Source organism: Pangasianodon hypophthalmus, chromosome 4, assembly GCF_027358585.1.
Source record: "Pangasianodon hypophthalmus isolate fPanHyp1 chromosome 4, fPanHyp1.pri, whole genome shotgun sequence".
NCBI classification, from domain to species: domain Eukaryota; kingdom Metazoa; phylum Chordata; class Actinopteri; order Siluriformes; family Pangasiidae; genus Pangasianodon; species Pangasianodon hypophthalmus.
In genome coordinates this window covers 24,210,744-24,232,690 of record NC_069713.1, presented here as the reverse complement: position 1 = coordinate 24,232,690, position 21,947 = coordinate 24,210,744, and the positions used below count along the sequence as shown (strand labels likewise).

Here is a 21,947-nt window from a genome sequence, read left to right as displayed (position 1 = left end):
GCCGAGAATCAGATCATGTAGGACAATGTGGCGTAGGGTGAAAACAAGGCTCTTAAATATATATAGAAGAGGTACAATCTGATTTTTATGAATGGTTTATAAGCAGTGGACCCACAGATACCATAAGGACCTGCAGCCTGTGCTGAAAATGGTAGCAGGTGTCTCGCTCTGGCATGTGTTATCGCTCTTTGTTTTTTGGAATGCTTCCCTGCTGTAAATTCAGTGAGAGTTTTATTGAGTCAGATGACACGAAGAGTTTAGCTTTGAGCTGGTATGGTCCATTAAGTGTGTTTTATATTTACTGGTACTCATTTGGCTGATGCTTTTAAGCGTCTCGCTGTTGGACTGCTGCTGTATTAATATACACTAAAGAACCATATTGAAGTGAAAGACAGTTGTAGGAAGAACAGAAGAAACTTCATCTAAACACAATCTGAACATAATAGAGACAACGACGACAGCCATGGCTACGGCAACCAGAATTAACTGCAGCTATTTTACATATGCATAAAAGCCTCTCAGTCTACTGCAGCAAAAAGCCCAGTTTGCCATAGTTAATGTTACATTTCGGTTATTGTACTGAATATACTCTTTATAATGAACATACACGAGTCAAAGCATATTTTTTGAAGACACTAGACAATTCAAACAATCTGTCCAATTTCTGGGAAGTTATATCATTTAAACCTCATGTTACTGCTAGTATTATAAGATTGAAAACTCCAGATCTTATCCTTGGCTGAGAATACATCCTGTATGGGTTGCCAGTCCATCGCAAGGCACCATGCACAAACATTCACACACTCCTTTACACCAAGGTGCAGTTAAGCATAGCCATGTTTTGGGAGGAAATTGGAGAACCCAGAGGAAACTCACACAGACACATGGAGAACATGTGAAACTGAGCGCAGACAGTAACCCGAGCTCAGGATCGAATCAGGGACCCTGGAGCTGTGAGACAGCAACGCTACCCACTGCAATACTGTGCCATTCAGGAAAACAAAACTATATTTTACCATCATATTAGCTACTTGATACTCTGATTAACATCATGCTACCAAGGTACTAACGATAGTGTGATATCTCAGAAAAGTGTGTTGTAATTATCATTATATTACACAGCTCTAATACCAAAGGACACATAAGAACTGATTACACTCTATATCACTGTTAGTCTAAAAATATTAATTATTATGTAGTGACAGAACAATTAATTCAAACGTGTCAGACTCACCGTCTTCTAACCAATGAGGATCTACTTTATGTTAATGTTTTGAGGGCATGCTGGGGCCAGACCAGTTAAACATGCTTTCTAAGAGGATTTGGTGCACAGGGCATTGTTTCCCTGCTGTACGCATTTCCTCCAGCATCTTTCCTCTACAGTATCAGATGTGGAACATTATTAATAATAATCCAAAGTATATCGATGTTGTTTCTTATTTGAAATATGTGTATTTTCCTTTTTGATGATGCCTGCCAAATACACCAGCTTTATTAGACATAATGGACATGACAGCCACTAGTTTAATAGTACACTATACTGTATGATATGCATAACATGAAGGTGAGCTCTGTGCAGTGGATGATGATCTTTTCCCGCTTTCTTCTTCCAGGTGCTGCAGAAGTTGGGGAAGGCTGATGAGACAAAAGATGAGCAGTTTGAACAGTGTGTTCAGAACTTCAAGAGACAGGAGGTGAGATATTAGGATCAAATCATCAGAATCATCCATATTATGATTACATAACACTATTAGGATGCTCCGAGATTATGCTTTTAGAATTTGTGTCATGGTTTCAGGGTTTTTTTTTATCTCCTCTTTGTTTCTGGTTATGAGACTGGTTATAAAATATAAATACAAATGTTGCTCTTAATCTTCTGATATTGCAAAATCTTCTGATATAACGAAAAGCACATTGTAATAATAAATAATATTCATTATTTCACCTTCATAACTTGGGGAAACAGGTGGAATTATTCTGTCAGGGATATAGGCTCAAAGCTCAACTCTCAAAGCTGTTGATGTTTAGAGGTTAAAAAAAAAGATTATATCTGGGAAATAATCATAATGCCCCTTTTCCTATCGTTTCTTCGCTCATTTCTATGAACTATGAGTGAGAAATGATTAAGATACTGTATATTCACACACATTAATGAGTTATGGCCTAAGTCTCACATAGTATTTTGCTGGGATTAAAATTTTAGAACATTATGTTTTAATATTGGATTAGTTTGCTATTTTATTATATATTTCCACTATAGGTATACTGTATAATTAGGACAGTCTGTAGGAGACGAATTTAATGAAATTTAACAGGGATATGTGTTTTATTGGCAAAGCATGCCTGTGGTGAAGAAAAGCAGCAGCCTAATCCCGCCCTTTCCACCTGTCCTCACTAATCCTGATTAGACTGTTTTATATATCAGCCTGCTAGAGCTTAGAGCAAAAAAGTCTTCTCTTCTCTTTTCCTTTCATTTCCTTTCCTTTCCTCTTCCCTCCTCTCCTCTGCTCTTCTTTCCTCTCCCCTCCTCTCCTCTTCTCTTCTCTTCTCTTCTCTCCTTTCCTCTCCTCTGCTCTCCTTTCCTCTCCCCTCCTCTTCTCTTCTCTTCTCTTCTCTTCTCTCCTTTCCTCTCCTCTGCTCTCCTTTCCTCTCCCCTCCTCTTCTCTTCTCTTCTCTTCTCTTCTCTTCTCTTCTCTTCTCTCCTCTCCTCTGCTCTCCTTTCCTCTCCCCTCCTCTTCTCTTCTCTTCTCTTCTCTTCTCTTCTCTTGTCTTCTCTTCTCTCCTTTCCTCTCCTCTGCTCTCCTTTGCTCTCCTCTCCTCTCCTCTCCTCTCCTCTATGTGACTGTCTCTGTCTGTCTGTACTGCAAACTTCTTCACTGCCTCTTCCTGTATAAAATCCAGATGGAACCTAAAGACTAAAGCTGCAGAGTCAGTGTCTGTCACTCGCCTTGTTGCAGGAGGATTTCACCAATATATCAGCTAGTACATAACCCTCACATTAATGCCAGTACCCGCACATCATCGTGCAAACCCTGAAGTTTTTTAAATAAAATTACTGCCTTGTTTAGCTTTTGCATTATTGTTTTTTTAGTCCCACTTGTTTATCTGGTGGCAGAAACAGTATAGCACCCTGGACAGCTGTTAATTCAAGCCAATCTAGCAATCAGTCTCTATTGCATGCATGCTAACATTGTTTTGTGGCATTCATTTTTGATATTAAGAAGTGTTTATTAATTAAAACCTTTAACCTGTATGTGACAGATATGGTGTATAGTGTGCCCTTGTGTTTGCTGGCTCAAAGGGTTTAGGTAAATACTGGTCTGGTGCTGCTTTGTGCTTTTATGCTCTGAGCCTTTTTTTGTTTTGTCTCACCAGTCTGAGGGTGCAAGGCTACAGAGGGAGATGAAGGCTTATATAGCAGCTGTGAAAGGTGACTCATCCTAACACACTCTCGCACAAACACACACGTGCACACACAAAATAAATAGCCCTCTGTAAACGATGCTGCTGGAGTGATGGATAAGAGTGCTTAGCTAAGCCTGCTTTATGGTAATACTGCAGGAATGCAGCAGGCCTCCATGAATCTGACAGAATCTCTTCACGAAGTGTACGAGCCTGACTGGCACGGCAAGGATGATGTGATGTCTATTGGAAAGGTGAGTGTAATTTCAGTTGTTTCAGTTAATCCAAAAGAAACTATATATTCAACACTGGCTTTAAATCAGACATGTTGTGTAACATACGACTTCCTTCCTGAAAAAGGCTGCACTAATTAGTCAGCTACAGCTTAGGTAGTGTCTATTTGCTGGGCTATGAGAAACCTGCTAGAATGACTAAAGGGAGGCCCTGGGCTTTGTATTTCAAACCCGTCTCTAAAGCAAAGGATCAAGGTGAGGCACGATCGAATTTCCCTCTGTGGTTTTGTGTGCACATGGAATCATTTACTGTAGCAACTAGAAGAAAAATAGCTTGCTTGGGAGATGCGTTTAAATAAGATTTGAGTAAGATCATCTAAAGCCAGAAATAGCATCAGGGATGAGTGGGAAAGCTTGTCAGGGCATTCTGGGTCAGTTAGAGACAGGTTGAGTTGCACTGTCTCCATTAGCCATGGCTTTACTCTCATCCCTTTTAGAGAAATGACTTACTGAAACATACCTGATACTGTATTGTAGTAAAAAAAAAAAAAGGCATCCTTATTGATAGCGATGAAAACAGTTGATGAAACCACCAGGCCCCATAGATGGATTTTAATAGCATAAATTATAGCCTGCAGCTTCAATAAGCTGTTGTCAGTGTTTAAACAGACACAATATGTAGTGTAATATAACAGAATCTTCCCTTGCTTGCTTACCTATACTAAAATCAACATAAAAAAGGCTTTAAGTGGAAGCTTAAATGCATGTCATTTAAATAAATTATGAGGTAAAAATAAACTCCTTGGAAAAGGCAATTGCAATGATAAGGCCCTGGAAAATCAAACTCAATCAATGCCATCTATCCCTTTTTACTAAACCATGTTGGCAGTTGATCAAAGCAGACGGCTTTTAATAGCATCACTTGAAATGTCCCTTTTGAGGACTGAATCTCAGATGACGAAGCATGACTAAGCACGTTTCACTGGTTGTTCCATTTATCCAAATATCCTCCTTTTTCAGAATGATGTTCATGTTGAATCCAAAGACTTATGAGTAACTATCTTTTGTGATGCACTGAAAGCATAATTTATGTTCTTTTTGTTGCCTTCAGAGCTACACTTCATTGATATTGATGTGGGAGATTTGCCAGTTCTTCTCATATTCTCTTGTTCCGTTTGAACTGGATAATTACAGCACTTTGTACTCTCTTGTAGAATTGTGATGCATTATGGGAAGACTTCCATCAAAAACTGGTGGACTCCACAATCTTAGCACTGGACACATATTTGGCCCAGTTCCCTGATATCAAGGTACCACTGTACAATTTTTATGACTCCTCTGTCAGTGTACTAGTTTAATTAAACATGTGTGCATGTTCAGTCTGAGGGTATAAAGAAGCTTATCACTGCTATTCTTGTTTTTGATAGAAAAGGGCAACTTGATTGTAAAGCAAAGGTCTGATAATTATTTTCCCCCTCTCTAGGTGCGTGTAGCGAAGCGGAGCAGAAAGTTAATTGACTACGACAGTGCAAGGCACCATCTCGAGACCCTGCAGGCTTCCGCCATTAAGAATGAAAGAAAGGTCTCAAAGGTACAGGAGGATATGGTTTATGCACTATATAGCCTGTATAGTGTACTGTACCTAGATTATGGTTGTGTAGACAGTACTTACTTTATTGGTCATGTGCTAAAGATTAACCTGATTTCCCATTCTATGTTTTCACGCAGGCAGAAGAAGACTTGAAAAAGGCGCAGAAAGTATTTGATGATCTGAATGTGGATCTGCAGGATGAGCTGCCCAGTCTGTGGGACAGGTGAGCCATCTTTGAAGAGAGCACTGAAACTGTGCAGTAATCACAGCATCATTAATGAATTGTTCTAATGAATAAATTGGTGGGAAAGAAACTTTAAGGTCAGTAGTTGTGGCCTTCATCTGTGGTTTTCTTTCTGTTTGTTGTGGCTACTTCATGTATTTGCGAATTAGACTGATTAGTTTAATGCTCACGCATTACCTTGCTCTATGTTGGTTTTGACTGATGCTTGTGAACCGTGTGCTTGTTTTTGATTTTTCTAAGTATCAGTCCTACAATCTCACCCATTCATAACCTGTTCTTTAAACCATTCTGCTATGTCCTGACCCTACATTGAAACAAAGGATTATATAGTTTACGTAAAAATATTACGTTTCATTGCTCAAACTAAATTTACTTTAAACAGGTATTTAATTTACAAGTTTGAATTATGTACAGTGAGTGTTATCATTCATGTAGTATTAACATGATCCAATTACATCATAAAATCTCGTGAGGATGTTGGCACTGACAGGAAGAAATGACTAGTGTTAAATTAACTGGTACAACTCATGTGTGGCATGATAGTGCAGTGGGTAATGTTACCACCTTATGACACTGGGGTCCTGGGTGACTGCACGGTGTCTGATTTTATTCCAGGGCCTGGAAAATACATGATTAAATCCTGTATGGCTGTACCAAAACCAGTTGTGTTAATGCAACCCAATTTATTCACGTGGAACTGAAGTACGCATTTGAATTAAGTAAATTCAATAAATTCTTTTTTTCAGTGTAGACCGGGACATAACATAAATGATTGGGACATAACAGAAATGACAACAAACACTAGACACAGAATTTCCATTTCTCCCTTACTGTACTAAAACACACACATAAACCCCATCGGCACGCAAAATGGCAGTCACATCCTACACTCATATAACTCAAACTCGTTATATACAAAATATACATAATCAAGAAAATACAAAAAAAATCCAAACAACAGTCAAAAATAGGTGCACAGCATACAAAAAAAATCAGGTCAATCAATCAATCTATAAAAACTACAGACAGAAGGGTAACAAATGAGCATGAAGCTAATCAATCCAAACTGCAGATGCCTTAAGGAGCCATGGAGTGGTGACAGGGAATAATGAAGCACAGGGAAAACTGGAAGTGGAACTGGAATGAACTGGACCTCTGGGAAACCTGAAATAAACATACACAATACACACAGAGAGAACAAACAGAAAGATTACCACAGATATGGGTGGGTCATAACAGTACCTTTTTGGGGAACACTTAGTATGATAGTGGATTATTGTGTACAATTTTTAACAACTACTAAAATTGTAATTGTAAAAGAAAATTGACTTTATAATTATGAGCTCAATTCAGGGAACATTATTTGCTTTTTTCTATTGAGCACCATAATTAGATGTTTGTACTTAATGGAAGTGCAGTTCATAAAATTATGTACATTGCATGAAAATTGGTTGTATCACTTTGCTCTGCACTGCATCATTAGTAGTTTCTCTTTGTCTCACTGTGCCATGAAGAAGACACAAAGCAATTAATAAAGCAGCAATTAAATACTTTCTCATTATACTTTCAGTGAACGTACTCATGTAATGTACTCTATGTAGCACAGTGAAAAAACTGACTTTTGCATTTGTGAGTCTTTAAGAGAGAGATTAAAATAAAGAGAGAAAGAAATGTAGACTATGAAATTATACAGAAGAGCCCAGTGCCCACATTTTAACCCATTATTTTCCTTTCAGTAGTTGTCAAATACTCAATTAAAAGACTCAGTCTTCAAATAGCTGCATGTGAATTAAATAACTGGAGCTTCAGTTCATTACACCCGAGGTGATTCCCATATTGGGTGAGACAGGAAGGACTCCAGTCTGATACTCTGCCAGTGATCTGCTCCTATCAATACTATTGAATTCTTTCAAACATCACTTTTCCCTGTAGCCCAGTGTGTCCATTTGTGCAGTTTGCTCTGTAACATGGCAGCAGGACACATTCAAGGCATCATCATCAGGATAACAGAGCACAGGTATGCTCCTGAGTTATGCTAAAGGATGCTGAGGCACGTCTTAAGTTAGCTAAAGCAGGAGAATGTCCGTTTCTCATGTAAGCTGAATTAGTTGACTTGCATATCAGTTTGTTGTAGCAGCATTGAGGCATATTATCTGTCTCTTTTAATGGGGCTTGTAAATTACATGGCTTATTTATTGGACTGTTGCAGTGTGCATAGAAATAAACAGAAGCAAAGTATCGTGTCAGGAATAAAGGTATTGCATGGTGTTGCTGGACTTTTTGCGGGGCTATATTAAAAATGCAATTCTCAATGAGGCTCAGAATGATTTATTAGGGACTGCAACGTTTATGTACTCAGAGTCTGATAATGATATAATGATAATGATATCCTGCACGTTAATGGTGAGTTAAAATGACTTTATATAACTGGGCTGCAGAGGTGATTTTATAAAACCTGGGTGATTATGTTGCTGTGGTTGCCAAGATTTCTATTGCAGAGCATATGGAAGTCTGGTAGATAGAGTACTTATTCGTAATTTGTAGACAGCTAAAGTACTGTGCAAAAGTCTTAGACAACTTAATTTTTTTGTTAATACAAATTTTGTCTTACATGTATATTTTATAACTTCTGCATTATTGGGTTAGTAAAAAACATTATTTTAGATTTCCAAAAATGTGCATCTAAAATGAAACTTTTAAACAAAAAAATGTTTGTATGCCAGTAAAAAAAGGTAACATCTTACATAGTAGACCACTGTTCAAGCAAAAACAATAATGAGATCAGGTTTTACAAGCAAAAACAGAAGCAAGTGTGACAGTCAGAGTCTCCAGATTTTTTTATGTATTTTTTATTTTAAACGTTTAATTTTATTATTTTTGAAGGCATTTTGCTGTACAGCATTTCTTTAGCTGCTTTGTGACAATGTCCATTGTTAAAAGCGCTATACAAATAAAATTGAATTGAATTGAATTTACTGTGCCTAAGACTTTTGCTCAGTACTATATATCCTACATGACAAGCTTATAATTGGCATGGACGTGTATTAATATATAATAAAATAGTGTTATAACAATACGTGTTATAGTGAGTGTAGCATTTTGAGTGACTGTGTATTTGCCGCTTACAAGAGGAACAGCAGTGTGCTTACATAATCGTTTCAATCATGTTTGTCCCTTGAGTTCTGCTCAGTCATGTCCTGGGAAAAATATATAGACATAAAATAAATATAAAAATGTATTTGTTCATTCAGCTTTCTCTTAAACAAGTATCTTGATATTCTGAGATTGCATTACATTACTTTTACTAATGTATATCCATAATATGATGGATCAATAGGTATAAGAGGTATGGATTTGCCTCAGTGAGTTACTCAATGCCTATCAGACTGGAGTACATCTGCTTTTTAATATTAGTTTGCAGGTCTTAACATTCAGGGTCTTCATACAGTGCTATGAGACATAGATGTCAGCATTTTCATGGCTGAATGGGACCTTGAAGCATGAGTCCTCTGTGTATTCTAATAGAGTTCTCTTCTTGTCTTTGCAGTCGAGTGGGCTTTTATGTGGACACCTTCAAGAGTGTCAGCAGCCTGGAAGCCAAATTTCACAGGGAAATCTCAATTGTAAGTCACGCTTTTTTAAAAAGCCCATTTGTGTAATTGTGTTTCTTCTAAATGGACATGAAATGACAAAAAAAACAAAACAACAACAACAAAAAAAAACGAATGTTGACGGCTTATTGTGATCACTGCAATGCTCATTTCTGCTTAATGAGCAGGCTCCTTTGCACTCTTGTAGTATAACATGACTCATAGTAAGAGATATGCTAATGTAACTAACAGTAGGAGGTTCCTAGATTCCTAGGACCAAAAATGTGTGATTATTAATGTTCTTAGCATTTCTCATCCAGTTATCCGACTATAGCCAGCCATGTGGTCCTTCAGAAATATGACTGTAAGTGATTGGTAGAAGTCATCATAATAAGAATAAATTTAAGCAATGAGATATAACTATGTGGAAAATGGGTAATCTGTTCATTAAACACAATGTAACAGATGTCTGGCAAGCACTGCTTTCATGCACTGAAAAACATGTTCTCCTCCTTGGAAGCAGAGACTATTATTGCCCTTTCAATCTCATCTTCCTCCCAGCTGGATTTGCAGTGCTGCAGTTGACTATTATCCATAAAAGGTCAGCGTTCTCGCATGCACATTTTCTAAATTGCAGTGCAGACATTGATTTTCTCAGCAGAGATAGTTATGGCCTATTTAACTCTATAACAATGCTGTGCATCTGCTAGATTTAGCTTAGTGATATGGTCCCCTCTGAATTCTTTTTTTAAAACACACATTTGTGGCCTAAAACACACTGAGATATCACTAAAGCCTTTGTCTTATTTTTAAAGGTTCAGTTGAGCAGAACTTATTTAATCTGCTGAGGACGGTTTATCTTAAACCTGGAAACAAACATAAATTTAGATTTATATTTAGGCCCTTTTGTTTGGAAGCTAACCATTGGACAATCCACCTGTCAATTAGACAGCATCTAGATATATTATCATTAGAGGTCGTGATGTAGCGTCTGACGAGTGTGTGTGGTGTATTTTTAGCTTTAGTGCAGTGCTGTGGATAAATACTGCCATAGCCAGCGGGGAGCCAGACTGAACCTCACCACAAACACTTCTGTATCTATCACTCTCAATCAGTCATTCGCTCTTTCTTTCTCTAACTCTCTCCATTCCTCCCCTACTCTGTATTTTAGAATAATATCAGTGTAGAGAGAGGGAATTGAAAGAGAGACGGTTATTATTTCATGTTTTAGTGAGACATTAGAGGCACATTAAGTTGTTATATTATTGGATCACATTTAGAAAAAGGCAAATGTAGTAAGAACAATTGAGTTCATTATTACTAACACTAATATTAGGTTTTGTTAGGTCTGGTTTCATAGTCTAGAACTAATAAGTCAAGTCTTGGTTGTGAAACACGTTACATTTTCAAAAAAAACCCCACACAAACTATGCATTTATTAATGTATGAATATTAATAAATAATTCAGGTGCATATTATCCAAATGGAGTATTTCACAGGGGAGGACACATCAGTAGCCCAGGCACCAGGGTTAAGCAGATTTCATATCCAAGCTATTTGTTTTTTATTCATAGTTGCCATGGCTACAGAAGTAGGTTCAACAACCAGAAAACAGAAAACCTAGTTACTGATTTTTCCAAAAACAAAACTATTCATTTAGTATATGTTTAAACATAATGAGCGTCGTGGTGTTGTGACACCTTGATGCTGTGATGCTGTAACTATAGTGCGCCATATACATGCTGAATCCCACCACCTGCTGCACTAAACACATCACCTGAGTTGATCTGGTTGATAGAAGAATGATTTTTACTAGGCGGATTAATCAGCATGCACGTATGACCGATCAACACTCAGAATCAAGTGCACACAGGTATGTGAAAAACACTGATGAAAGTGAGAAAAATAAAGTGCAGGACAAATTGTCATGTAACTCTCCTTCTAGAAGAAACAGTCACCTGGCAGCTAAACATATCAAGAGAAAAGGATGATGACCAGACTCAAATGTCTTTTATGTGCGATATGAGGACAGAACACCAACATACTGTATGTAGTTCTTAGTCACAAGCTGACCAACAACTTGCTGACTTTTTGTGGTATACTTGTTTGTATCCTTAGTCTTTGCTGATATACTTAACTAGCTAACTATTTGGCCATACGTTATATTATCTATCATTTTAAAGCCTAGATACAGTACTGTGCAAAAGTCTTAGGCACTCTATTTTTTTTTTAGTACAAACTTTGTTATAGATTTTTATTTTATGACTTCTGCATTATTGATTCAGTACAAAAACATTTTAGATTTCCAAACATGAGTTTTCCTGCACAAAATTAAATGTTACAGAAAACTGTATGTCAGTAAAGTAAGCAGCATATTAGATAAGAGACACCTTTCAAAGAAACATAATGAAGGCTGCTGGGTTTTGCTGCAAAAATATGAAGCAAGTGTTACTGTCAAAGTCTCCAGAAGAACTGTGGCTGCTTCTGCAAGATACTCAGTAACACCTAAAGCTAGTTTCCTTATAAAACTGCACAAATTGTACCTGAGACTACTATTTTTTTTTTAAAGCGAAGGATCGTCACACCAAATATTGACTTTGTTTCATTTATTACTGTTTACTGCTCTTCATAGTATTTTGTTAAATGTAGAAACATTTAATTTCATTATTTTTGAAGGCATCTTTTCTCTACAACATTTCTTTGCATGTACCTAAGACTTGTGCACAGTACTGTATTTCTGGGCAACCTTCAAACATGATACTAGAGGTTTTACTTGCTCTGTGTGCTAGCTAATGAATTTATGATTTGTCCACTGCTGATTTTTACAATGTGTAGGCATTTACTTTGTAAAAATCTGCTTAATCTTCTCAATTCTTCCTTTCTAATAAGAGAGAGTGTGGGTGTGTATAAAACCTATGTAATCTAGATGTGTTTTTTTGAGGTGGCTGTTTATTTGTGGTTGCATCAGTGCTCCTGCTTTTACATATTCCATTTCACTCTACGGTGTGAAGACACCAGAGCTCATGTTTAACCTGAAGAGTGTAGTGTGCAGAATAGCCATTGTAGTCTAGCCTGTACTACACTGAGTCATTTTGGGTGCTGCTCCATTTTAATTTTGTTTTGCTCAGTAGTGACAGACATCCTCGATGCTGCCTTCTGCAGGACAACTGATGTGTTACACCAACCATCTGCTTTTCCTTCTGTCTCAATTCCTTCCTGCATGCAAATGAAAGATCAAATGTATATTCAATATTCAGTATTCAATATAATTCAATATTTTTGACTGTAATAACAAGTAGCATCTACTATTTGATTATTTGATTATTAATAGAAGGAATAGCAAAAAGAAGCAAACATTTTGTGGTTGCAGTATCATAGTGTTGTTCTAGTACCAGATAATTTCTGCCTGAGGATTTGGAACATATTGTAATAAAAGCCAGGTGGAAATGTATGTTGAAATAACTTAGTTTCACACTGAAGTTTTAGGTGCATTTCATATTTCAGTCTACACCATATATGGTATATATTGTTATATATTTATAATAAATAATAAATTATTATTTGCACTTGATTATCAAGAAAGAAAATTCCATTAGAAGCTGAAAGTTTTGATATATTTTTTTAAATGAATTTACTTACACTGTAATTGATTTTCCCATTTTATTGCTTATTTGTTTCACTAGTTCTGTCACAAGCTGTATGAGGTGATGAACAAGCTTGCAGAGCAACACTCAGACAAAATGTTCACCATTCAAGGAGCACCCAGGTGAGTCTCTAACATTTATTTGTTCTAATTAATACAGATTACAGATATATGCATCTCACCCAAGTCTAGATAATCCTGGGACATTAATAGTGCCATATTTGCTGTATTACAGAAACTCTCGAACTATTTTTGTTACCTACCTATTGTTTGGAAACTATTTTGTGATTCAGTTGTTCTTGTACTGTGGTTCTATTTGTCCTCCTCTTACAGCTGTCAGAGAAGGTATGCGAAGTATTATACACAGTGATATAGGATAGACACCCTGGGGCTGTGGTACTATACAGTATCATAGCAGTGCCACAGTGCCATAGCAATATTCTTCTCACTGCAAATGGAAACAATTGTGAAGTGGTGTGTGCTGTAGCTTTGGGTAGTCTTTCTGTTAACACTTTATTTGAATAGTCCAATGTAGATACTCTTTAGAGTCGACAACCCATAGACTGTTAATGACCTGTTATCATCAAATAGCTTATCAGCTAAATTTAAACAATATCACAGCATGGTGGCTGATATTTAGCAGATAACATATCCATTTTGTAATTCAGTTTATTTCAGATCAGTCTATAGATCTTGATGTTTATAGATATGGACAGTATAGATACATTTTATAACTTGCTGTTGACACATCATTTGACATGTTGATAATCAGTTGATATGCTTGTTCATGACAGTCTCTAGATGGTTTGTAGATTGTCTACACTGGATTATTCAAATAAATATATTACAGTATCTTTGGTTGCTATATCAATCACAACAGTCTATTGAATCTTTGCTGTATTCATGTGGGTGGGCATTTTGTTTAATATTTTTGCTTTACCTCATCTTAATGCTGTTAATTTTCTGCTGTTATGAATAAAACAAAACATATATGTATGTATAATTTTATTTTCAGTGACTCAGGCCCACTGCGCTTGGCCAGGACCCCAACGCCTCCCGAGGATGAGAGTCCAGAGGGCAGCCCTGCTGTCAGCCCCAACCACACACTGAGACCTACTTCACCTGGCCCTCCTCGACCCAAATCCCCCTCACAGGTCAGCCCGGGAACCCCTCTGCCCTGAATAACCTAAACCAAGTAACATTACATTTAGGACGCAAACTGCATACACAAACCATATTGGATGTTCTAAAACACAACAGTGTTTACAAATGTAATATATCGTGTAAGTTGTATGTAAGGCCCATGACACACTTGTGTGTTTTGGGATTTATAATCCAGCACTTTGGTTATGAAATTAGAAGATGATTATGAGGTTAGCTGTGTTAGCATCAGTTTGAGGACACTTTATGTCTGTCAGTTTTGAGTGAACAACATAAGAATCATAACTCTACACTGAGAAAAACTTTGTAGACACATTTACATTTAATCCTTTCTAAGTCACTTCTCTACATCTGTGACTGCACAGATTATTACAAAATTCATACATATTAAACCTCTGATACATTGGCCTCTTCATTGCATGTTGCTTTTTTAGTGTGAACTTTGAAAAAAAACCCATGAATTTTACAAACAGCTCTACTGATCCATGTTTGCTTTTTTTTGTTTTGCATGATACAGAATGAAGATGTAAGTGAGCGTGTAGCTTAGAGTAGTTTATAGTGAATTTGACATGCATATATTAGCTTGGAATTATGCACAAGTTTTGACATGAGATGATGGTTTAAATAATTGTATGCCCACAACATGTCATTATCAGCTCAAAATGGGACCGCCAAAGCCTCCTCCTCCCAAAGTCACTCCAACCAAGGAGCTAGCCCAAGAGCAAATCATCAACCTGTTTGATGGAGGCTTTCCTGAGATCAGTGTCACCTCACCACAGGTGAAGGCACATATGAAAAATACTTTTTTATTTTAGAATAACTAAAGTTTTTTTGAACAGTTGCTAGCATCACATGACATTGCAGATAGCTTCAATGCATCTTCAAATGCATCTTTTTCTTATTTTTAGCCAAATGAGAAACCCACAGAATCTCTCCTGGACTTGGACTTTGACCCATTCAAGCCAGACAGCAATACAGCCATCGGTCAAACTCAGTTACCTGCATCTCAGGTTGATTTATGTCTCATGTCCCATACTCAATCATTGGGATTTACGTTCTTGATTATGAAATTAATGTCTATGTGCTTTGCCATTTAAATAGAAATACATAATACATAATACATAACAGTATGCAACAATAAGAATCTAATTCAGATTCTCTATTTTGTACTTTTGTAGGAACTGTCATGGGATCTTTGGACGGTGAGAAAGCTTTTTTTGGCCTAGTATTCATGTCTGTGGTTATTGGATTAAATGTCATACTGATCAGTAAATCTGTGTTGGAATTCTTTTGTCCTGGTTACTCTAATATATATAGAACATTATGAGGAGACATTTGTACTCAATATACATTTGCCATATTGCTTCCCAAGTACGGTTTGATACATTAAAAGTGTTTGATATACATTTTTCTCTGTTTTTCAGACAAATACTGAGGCCCAGCCTGTAAGTAATGACTAAGAAATTGTCTTTGTACAAGAGGTAGTGATCAGTGTTAAAAGTTAGCTTATTGCGGATTTGTCATTGAAACCGTTACAATGAAAACTTCCTAATAAATTTATATGAAGTATTTTTACAGACATTTGCTATAATTTCCTGTGATGATTGCCTTGGCATGTTTATTTACTCTATGACCCCGATTATGTAAGCCAGAGGTGTCAAACGTATAACCGGTGAATTAATTTTCAAATGAATTTTCAATCAATGCTCTAAATTAAAATCATCTTGGGGACTAATTTAATTGAAAAAAATAAAAAGAGCTAGTTTCTGTTTTTCCACTAAAGGGCAAAATAGAGCAATAGATTTCATTTCATTAGCAAGCTGGAAAATTTATGTTATAACAATATCCAAAATTACAAATGTAGGGAGTTCACAGCAATGGGGATGAGTACCTAGGCAATCACAACTTTAATTTTTTTTTATATAAATAATTTTGCAAACAATATTGATCCCCCCACTTCAATATTGTGGGCTCTTTAGTGTATATTTATGACCCAATTAAGTCCATTTAAGTTCCAGGTTGAAAAACCACAAAATATGGAAAAGTCTATCTATCTATCTATCTATCTATCTATCTATATATATATATATATATATATATATATATATATATATATATATATATATATAAGGTAAAAAACATAATTTGGAATGGAAATTTCTTGGTAATGAATTGCAATCTGTACATCTGCTTTGTAGGTGATATATGATCAGTCCATTTGTGCATTCAGAATGTACCTTTCACAGTTATGTGATGTGTTATTGGACTACTAATCTGATATTTTGGTCCAACCCACTTGACATTGGACTGAGTATAATGTGGCCCAATACCTAAAGTGAGGTTGACACCCCTGATATAAACTGTGTGCCCTCTCCTATATTGGCCTTGAGGCAGACTCTGTCTCTGTGACTGCTGAGGACTTGTTCTTGACAATAAATACCTGCTTTCTCTGACTAGGCATCAGATGCTGGCTTCAATGCCAACTGGACGGCTGACTTTGGTTCTGCAGCTCAAGATTTGGGAGATGTTCAGCCTGCAACAGATGGGCAAGGTTGGCCTCCTGCAGAAGGATGGCCCACAGATACAGTGCCCCAAGGAGAAGTCACAGGCGAGGTTAGAAGCTGGGATACAAAGTATGACCAAGAGCCAAATCCAGACTGTGAAGCGTGTGCTCTGAGGAGTTGCAAGATAGATCCTCCATTTGAGCAGCAGCCTGTTCAGGAGGGTACTGAGGAAGGGTGGGCATCAGAGCAATCATGCTCAGACACACATCACTCTGGGTTGACAGGGGATGAGGAAGGATGGACTGCAGAAAATAAAACCACAGGTTTAGAGGAAAGTGGAGCTGGAAATTCCATGCCAGGGATTATATTCACAAATGAGTTTGGCCAAGAAATAACAGAGGCCACAGAGGGAAGTGGGCAGGGATCATACACAGAAGATGAGGGAAACAACTCTAAGTGGTACTTAACAGGTCAGGGAGATGTGGATGGCTCAGGGTCTGAATATGAGACTGCTGAGGAGTGGGGAGATGTTCCAGGTCAGAATAGTGGATGGATCAGTGCTGATGATGAGCTTGAATCTGCAGAGAATGAGGGACCAATATCTGATCAGGATGTCACCAGCAGCAATATAAATCAAGAGGGCTTTGTGGATGATACTGATTCATCCTTCTTGGAACAGAGAACCACAGCTGTTGCAAGCTTTATTGACCATACTTTTATAGCTAATTGGGACGGGCTGGCAATGACAGAATCAACGAAGCCTAATAAGACAACAGAGTTTGGACATCACGGTTCAGCTAATTATGTCTTCAGCACAGCAGATCCTAATCATAGCACTGAGCTGAATGAGTGTGTAGACAATTCACTTTTAAATGTTTCAGAATCCAAATTATGCTGTGACCCATTTTGTAAAACAGAGTGTGACCCATTTGGTTCAGGGCCTGATCCTTTTGCTATGCCCAAGGGAGATATTTTTGGCTCTGAATGTTCATCTACAGAGAGCCAAGCAACTGGTTTTGCTTCAGATCCTTTTCAAGCAGAAGATGTGTGGGCTACTGAAATCACATCAGACCCTTCTGCCAGTGAGTCTAATTGGAAACCTTTTGCCAGTGAACCTGACCAGGATCCTTTTGCCAGTGAGACGGTCCAGGATCCTTTTTCCAGTGAAACTATTTGGGATTCCTTTGCCAGTGAGAATTATCAAGATCCTTTGACCAGTCAGACTAACCAGAATCCTTTTGCCAGTGAAACTGACCAGGATCCTTTTGCCAGTGAAACTGACCAGGATCCTTTTGCCAGTGAGACTAATTGGGATCCCTTTGCTAGTGAGAATAAGCAAGATCTTTTCACCAGTGAGACTAACCAGGATCCTTTTGCTAGTGAGAACCATGAGAACCAGGATTCCTTTGGTAGTGAGACTAACCAGAATATTTTTACTAGTGAGAATAACCAGGACCGTTTTGCTAGTGAGACTAACCAGGATCCTTTTGCCAGTGACAGTTACCAGGACCCTTTTGCCAGTGAGACTAACCCAGATCCTTTTGCCAGTGAGACTAACCCAGATCCTTTTGCTAGTGAGATTAACCAGGATCCTTTTGATAGTGAGACTAACCAGGATCCTTTTGCCAGTAAAACTGACCAGGATCCTTTTGCCACTAAGACTAACCAGGATCCTTTAGCCAGTGAAACTGACCACGATCCTTTTGCCAGTGAGACTAACCAGGATCCTTTTGCCAGTGAAACTGACCAGGATCCTTTTGGCAATGAGACTAATTGGGATCCCTTTGCTAGTGAGAATAAGCAAGATCTTTTCACCAGTGAGACTAATCAGGATCCTTTTGATAGTGAGAACCATGAGAACCAGTATTCCTTTGCTAGTGAGACTAACCAGAATCTTTTTACTAGTGGGAATAACCAGGACACTTTTGCTAGTGAGACTAACCAGGATCCTTTTGCCAGTGACAATAACCAGGACCCTTTTTGTAGTGAGACTAACCCAGACCATTTTGCTAGTGAGACTAACCAGGATCCTTTTGCCAGTGAAACTGACCAGGATCCTTTTGGCAATGAGACTAATTGGGATCCCTTTGCTAGTGAGAATAAGCAAGATCTTTTCACCAGTGAGACCAATCAGGATCCTTTTGATAGTGAGAACCATGAGAACCAGTATTCCTTTGGTAGTGAGACTAACCAGGATCCTTTTGCCAGTGACAATAACCAGGACCCTTTTTGTAGTGAGACTAACCCAGACCATTTTGCTAGTGAGACTAACCAGGATCCTTTTGATAGTGAGACTAACCAGGATCCATTTGCTAGTGAGACTAACGAGGACCTTTTTGCCAGTGGCACTAATCAGGTCCCCATTTCTAGAAAGACAACCCAAGACCAGTTGGCCAGTGAGGGCAACCAGGGATGGGCAGGGGACTGGGGGTCCACAATGACTGGGCAAGCAAGTGGGGAAGGAATGGACTTTTCAATCAGGAATGGGTTTGCCCAGTGGGCAGCATTTCCTCCCCCAACTGCTGATTTAGAAAGCTCCAGTAAGGATTCTTGGCAGGAGCTGGACAACAGTGGTGGCTTCTTCCTGCCTGATGGCCAAGGTGACATCATTACAGGCTGGCCTGGAGACAGTGGCCCAATTCAGGACCCATTTGTTGAATGTCCTGGTCAAAACAGCATTCCTAGTCCAAAGACTGCAGCCATGGAAAAGACAGCCAGTGTTAAAGAACCAGAGAATTCTGACCTGTCTGAAGATGAGGTTGCAAATCGGAGATACGGAAAGTTGTACCAAGAAATAGATGCAGAGAAAGATGAGGTACCTGAATTCCTCCTTATTTTAGTGTAGCATGACCCAATCACAGTGAGAAGCTCTTTTCCTGCCTGCAGATGAAGCAATAGTTTCCTACTACAAACCCCTTCAGACCCCAGAATCCCTCACAATCTACAGATCCTGGTCCTTTGTCTCTGTCTCTCCTCTGCTTGCTTCTGATGTTTGGTTTAAATAGTATTCCTAATCCCATTACTCATATACAGCAATTGTGTTGAGGGCCAATATTCAAACTGTTTCTGTGATTTGGTTTAGATGTCGAACAAAACTTTAAATGGACTTACTCAGGTAAATAGGCAATTAGACATGTTGATTAAGCTTGTAGTGCCAGTAGAGTTTTGTACTGACTGCTGCAAGAATGTTTTTAGATTGCTCTGATTATCATCACATTAAAAGTGACATTGTCTAAATGTAATTACAAAGCAATTTTTGTTTATAGCTAGTTTAAGTCAACTTAAACTGTACTGCAGATACAAGATTTAAGATTAAATATAGCTATAGCGCTTTACTGACCTTTAGCAACCTTGAACAATTATGGAGTGTTTTTTGTTAACACATCTAGCATTGCCTCTAATATTGTAATGATCCTTAATCAGCCCCCTTCCTTAGAAAGTTCAGATTCCTTAAAATATTTTATTTTTAGATACGGTTTTGGACAACTAAACTTTGTCTTACTTTGACAACTAACCTTGATGTTTCGTATGTTACAGAAACTTACTTGATTTGTTAACAGTTCCTTTCATGTCTCTTGTATTGCTTACAAAGGTGGATGCCTCAATTCCAACTTTTGAGGCTGACTTTGATAAAATGGTGAGTTTTTGGTTCTCTTCAGTACAATAGATTATTCTCTCATAGTACACATTGTAAAATGTTAAATTAATGTATTATGTTAAATTAAAGTTTGATGATTTGCATTATGTATACTGCTATGTATTTAAGTATGTTAAATATATCTTATTTAAAACAAGTTGAAAGAGTATCTGAAACTCAGAAAAGCATCTGTTTGGGATGACAGAGCGTCACACTGATGCATGTTGTATATACTCAGAAACAAAATAGCAAATAATATAGAAAAAATAATCGGCAGTCTGGGATTTGCATAGAAGTGTTGTTTTCTAAATAAAATCAATTTTGGTATTTTTGGTTACCTGAGTGTAAAATATGAAAATCTTCTCTTCTGTACTGAGATCTACTCATCTTTCTCTTTGACAATGCACCTGTGTGATTTTATGTAATTATATTTGAACCCAGACAGCTCCTTTTCAATTTTTCATTAACATAAAAGAGTAAAAATTTCTACAAAGACTGTCTGGGTTAATTAAAATCTATAATAATGTAATAAATGTGATATGTAAAGCTAAAATTTACTTCCATTAAGTTAACAACTTGGTGTTCATGTTTCATGACCTTTACAGGTTTACTATAATATACTATTTTCATACATAAATATATACTTGTGTTTAGACACATACATCATGTTTTTTTTTTTCACAGATCTTTTAGCTCTGAGCTAAATATTTATTGACCATTATTTCTAAAGCTGCTTCCTTGTGAGAGGACACAGTGTGTCTGGTCTGAATTTGTGATTCTCATATTGAATATGTGTGTGTATATCTAAAGTCTGAGGCCCCAGAAGGGGCAGAAACTGATACAGAAGCAGCCCCAGAAGGAGTGGGAGAGGGGGAAGGGGAGGTGTCCACAGCCCAGGCCCCAGAGGCTGAGGGCAGTGTCACGACTCCTACTGCAGAAACCACTACTGAACCGGCAGAGACCACTGCTGCCAGCAGCCCACCTGCAGAGACTGCTTCTGTGAGTGATACTGGGCTATTGATGCCCAAATATTAGTAGGATTGTAGGTGTCATTTTAATCATTTGTACAATTATAATCATCATCATCATCATCATCATCATGTCCATCATTGATATCACCAATATCATCATCACCATCATCATCATCATCATCATCATCATGTTGTAACCATCGCCTTTATCTTCATCAGCTTCCTCATTATTTTATCCTCATAAAAATCTGTATCTTTGTCAGTGGCTTCATTGTATGTATGTATGTATGTATGTATGTATTTATTTATTTATTATTTGCTTATTTACACCAGCGGCATCATTCATCAGTCATCATTCTTTATTATCATCCTATCATCTTTCTGTTTATTATCATGCTTTGGTATTTATGTTTGGTCAATTTTTGGTCAAACCTTTTTTTTTTTTTTACACATGCTTCCATCATATGTCTTTTGTGAAATGATGATCAAAGGATTGTAGTTAATGGTATTTTTCCATGCACTGTGCTCCTCTTTAAGAGCATAGTGGAGTCTCCTGAAGCTGCTGAAACTATGGCAGCAGAGCAGACTGAGGTATGTACCTTTTTTTTTTATCAGCCTCACATTGCCTGCGCTGCCTACATCATCTTGCTCATCTATGACAGTGGGAATCAGAATTGTGGAACTGTGGAAAAATTTTGTTTTCTTCTTTTTTTCATTCTCATTTTAGTATTTTCTGTGATTTGATATCTGTGATTGTAGTAGTTTGGTGTCAGAAAAAAAGATTACCGCACTCACTCCATCTTTCTTGGTGTATGTGTGGTGGCCTGGGAAAACCCTTCATATGGTGAAATTCTGACATTATGTACTACATGTACATTATATGACCAAAGGTTTGTGGACACCTGACCACCGCACCCATATGTGTTTTTGAAAACCTCTTTTCTGTTATAATAACCTCCATTCTTCTGGGA

At 37.6% G+C, this 21,947-nt stretch overlaps 1 protein-coding gene across 2 annotated transcripts in view; it reads left to right on the top strand.

Moving 5' to 3' along the window:
* amph (amphiphysin) overlaps positions 1-21,947 on the top strand; it is a 36,499-nt gene that overhangs the window by 6,621 nt on the left and 7,931 nt on the right. For both annotated transcript variants that reach the window (XM_026936998.3, XM_026936999.3), the window contains exons 2-18: positions 1,614-1,694; positions 3,376-3,430; positions 3,562-3,656; positions 4,850-4,945; positions 5,119-5,226; positions 5,364-5,449; positions 9,018-9,093; positions 12,744-12,826; positions 13,719-13,857; positions 14,521-14,643; positions 14,773-14,874; positions 15,043-15,066; positions 15,289-15,309; positions 16,322-16,477; positions 19,961-20,005; positions 20,816-21,004; positions 21,514-21,567. In XM_026936998.3, the coding sequence (XP_026792799.2) occupies positions 1,614-1,694; positions 3,376-3,430; positions 3,562-3,656; positions 4,850-4,945; positions 5,119-5,226; positions 5,364-5,449; positions 9,018-9,093; positions 12,744-12,826; positions 13,719-13,857; positions 14,521-14,643; positions 14,773-14,874; positions 15,043-15,066; positions 15,289-15,309; positions 16,322-16,477; positions 19,961-20,005; positions 20,816-21,004; positions 21,514-21,567 (1,533 nt within the window). The remainder of the gene's footprint in view (positions 1-1,613; positions 1,695-3,375; positions 3,431-3,561; positions 3,657-4,849; positions 4,946-5,118; positions 5,227-5,363; positions 5,450-9,017; positions 9,094-12,743; positions 12,827-13,718; positions 13,858-14,520; positions 14,644-14,772; positions 14,875-15,042; positions 15,067-15,288; positions 15,310-16,321; positions 16,478-19,960; positions 20,006-20,815; positions 21,005-21,513; positions 21,568-21,947) is intronic.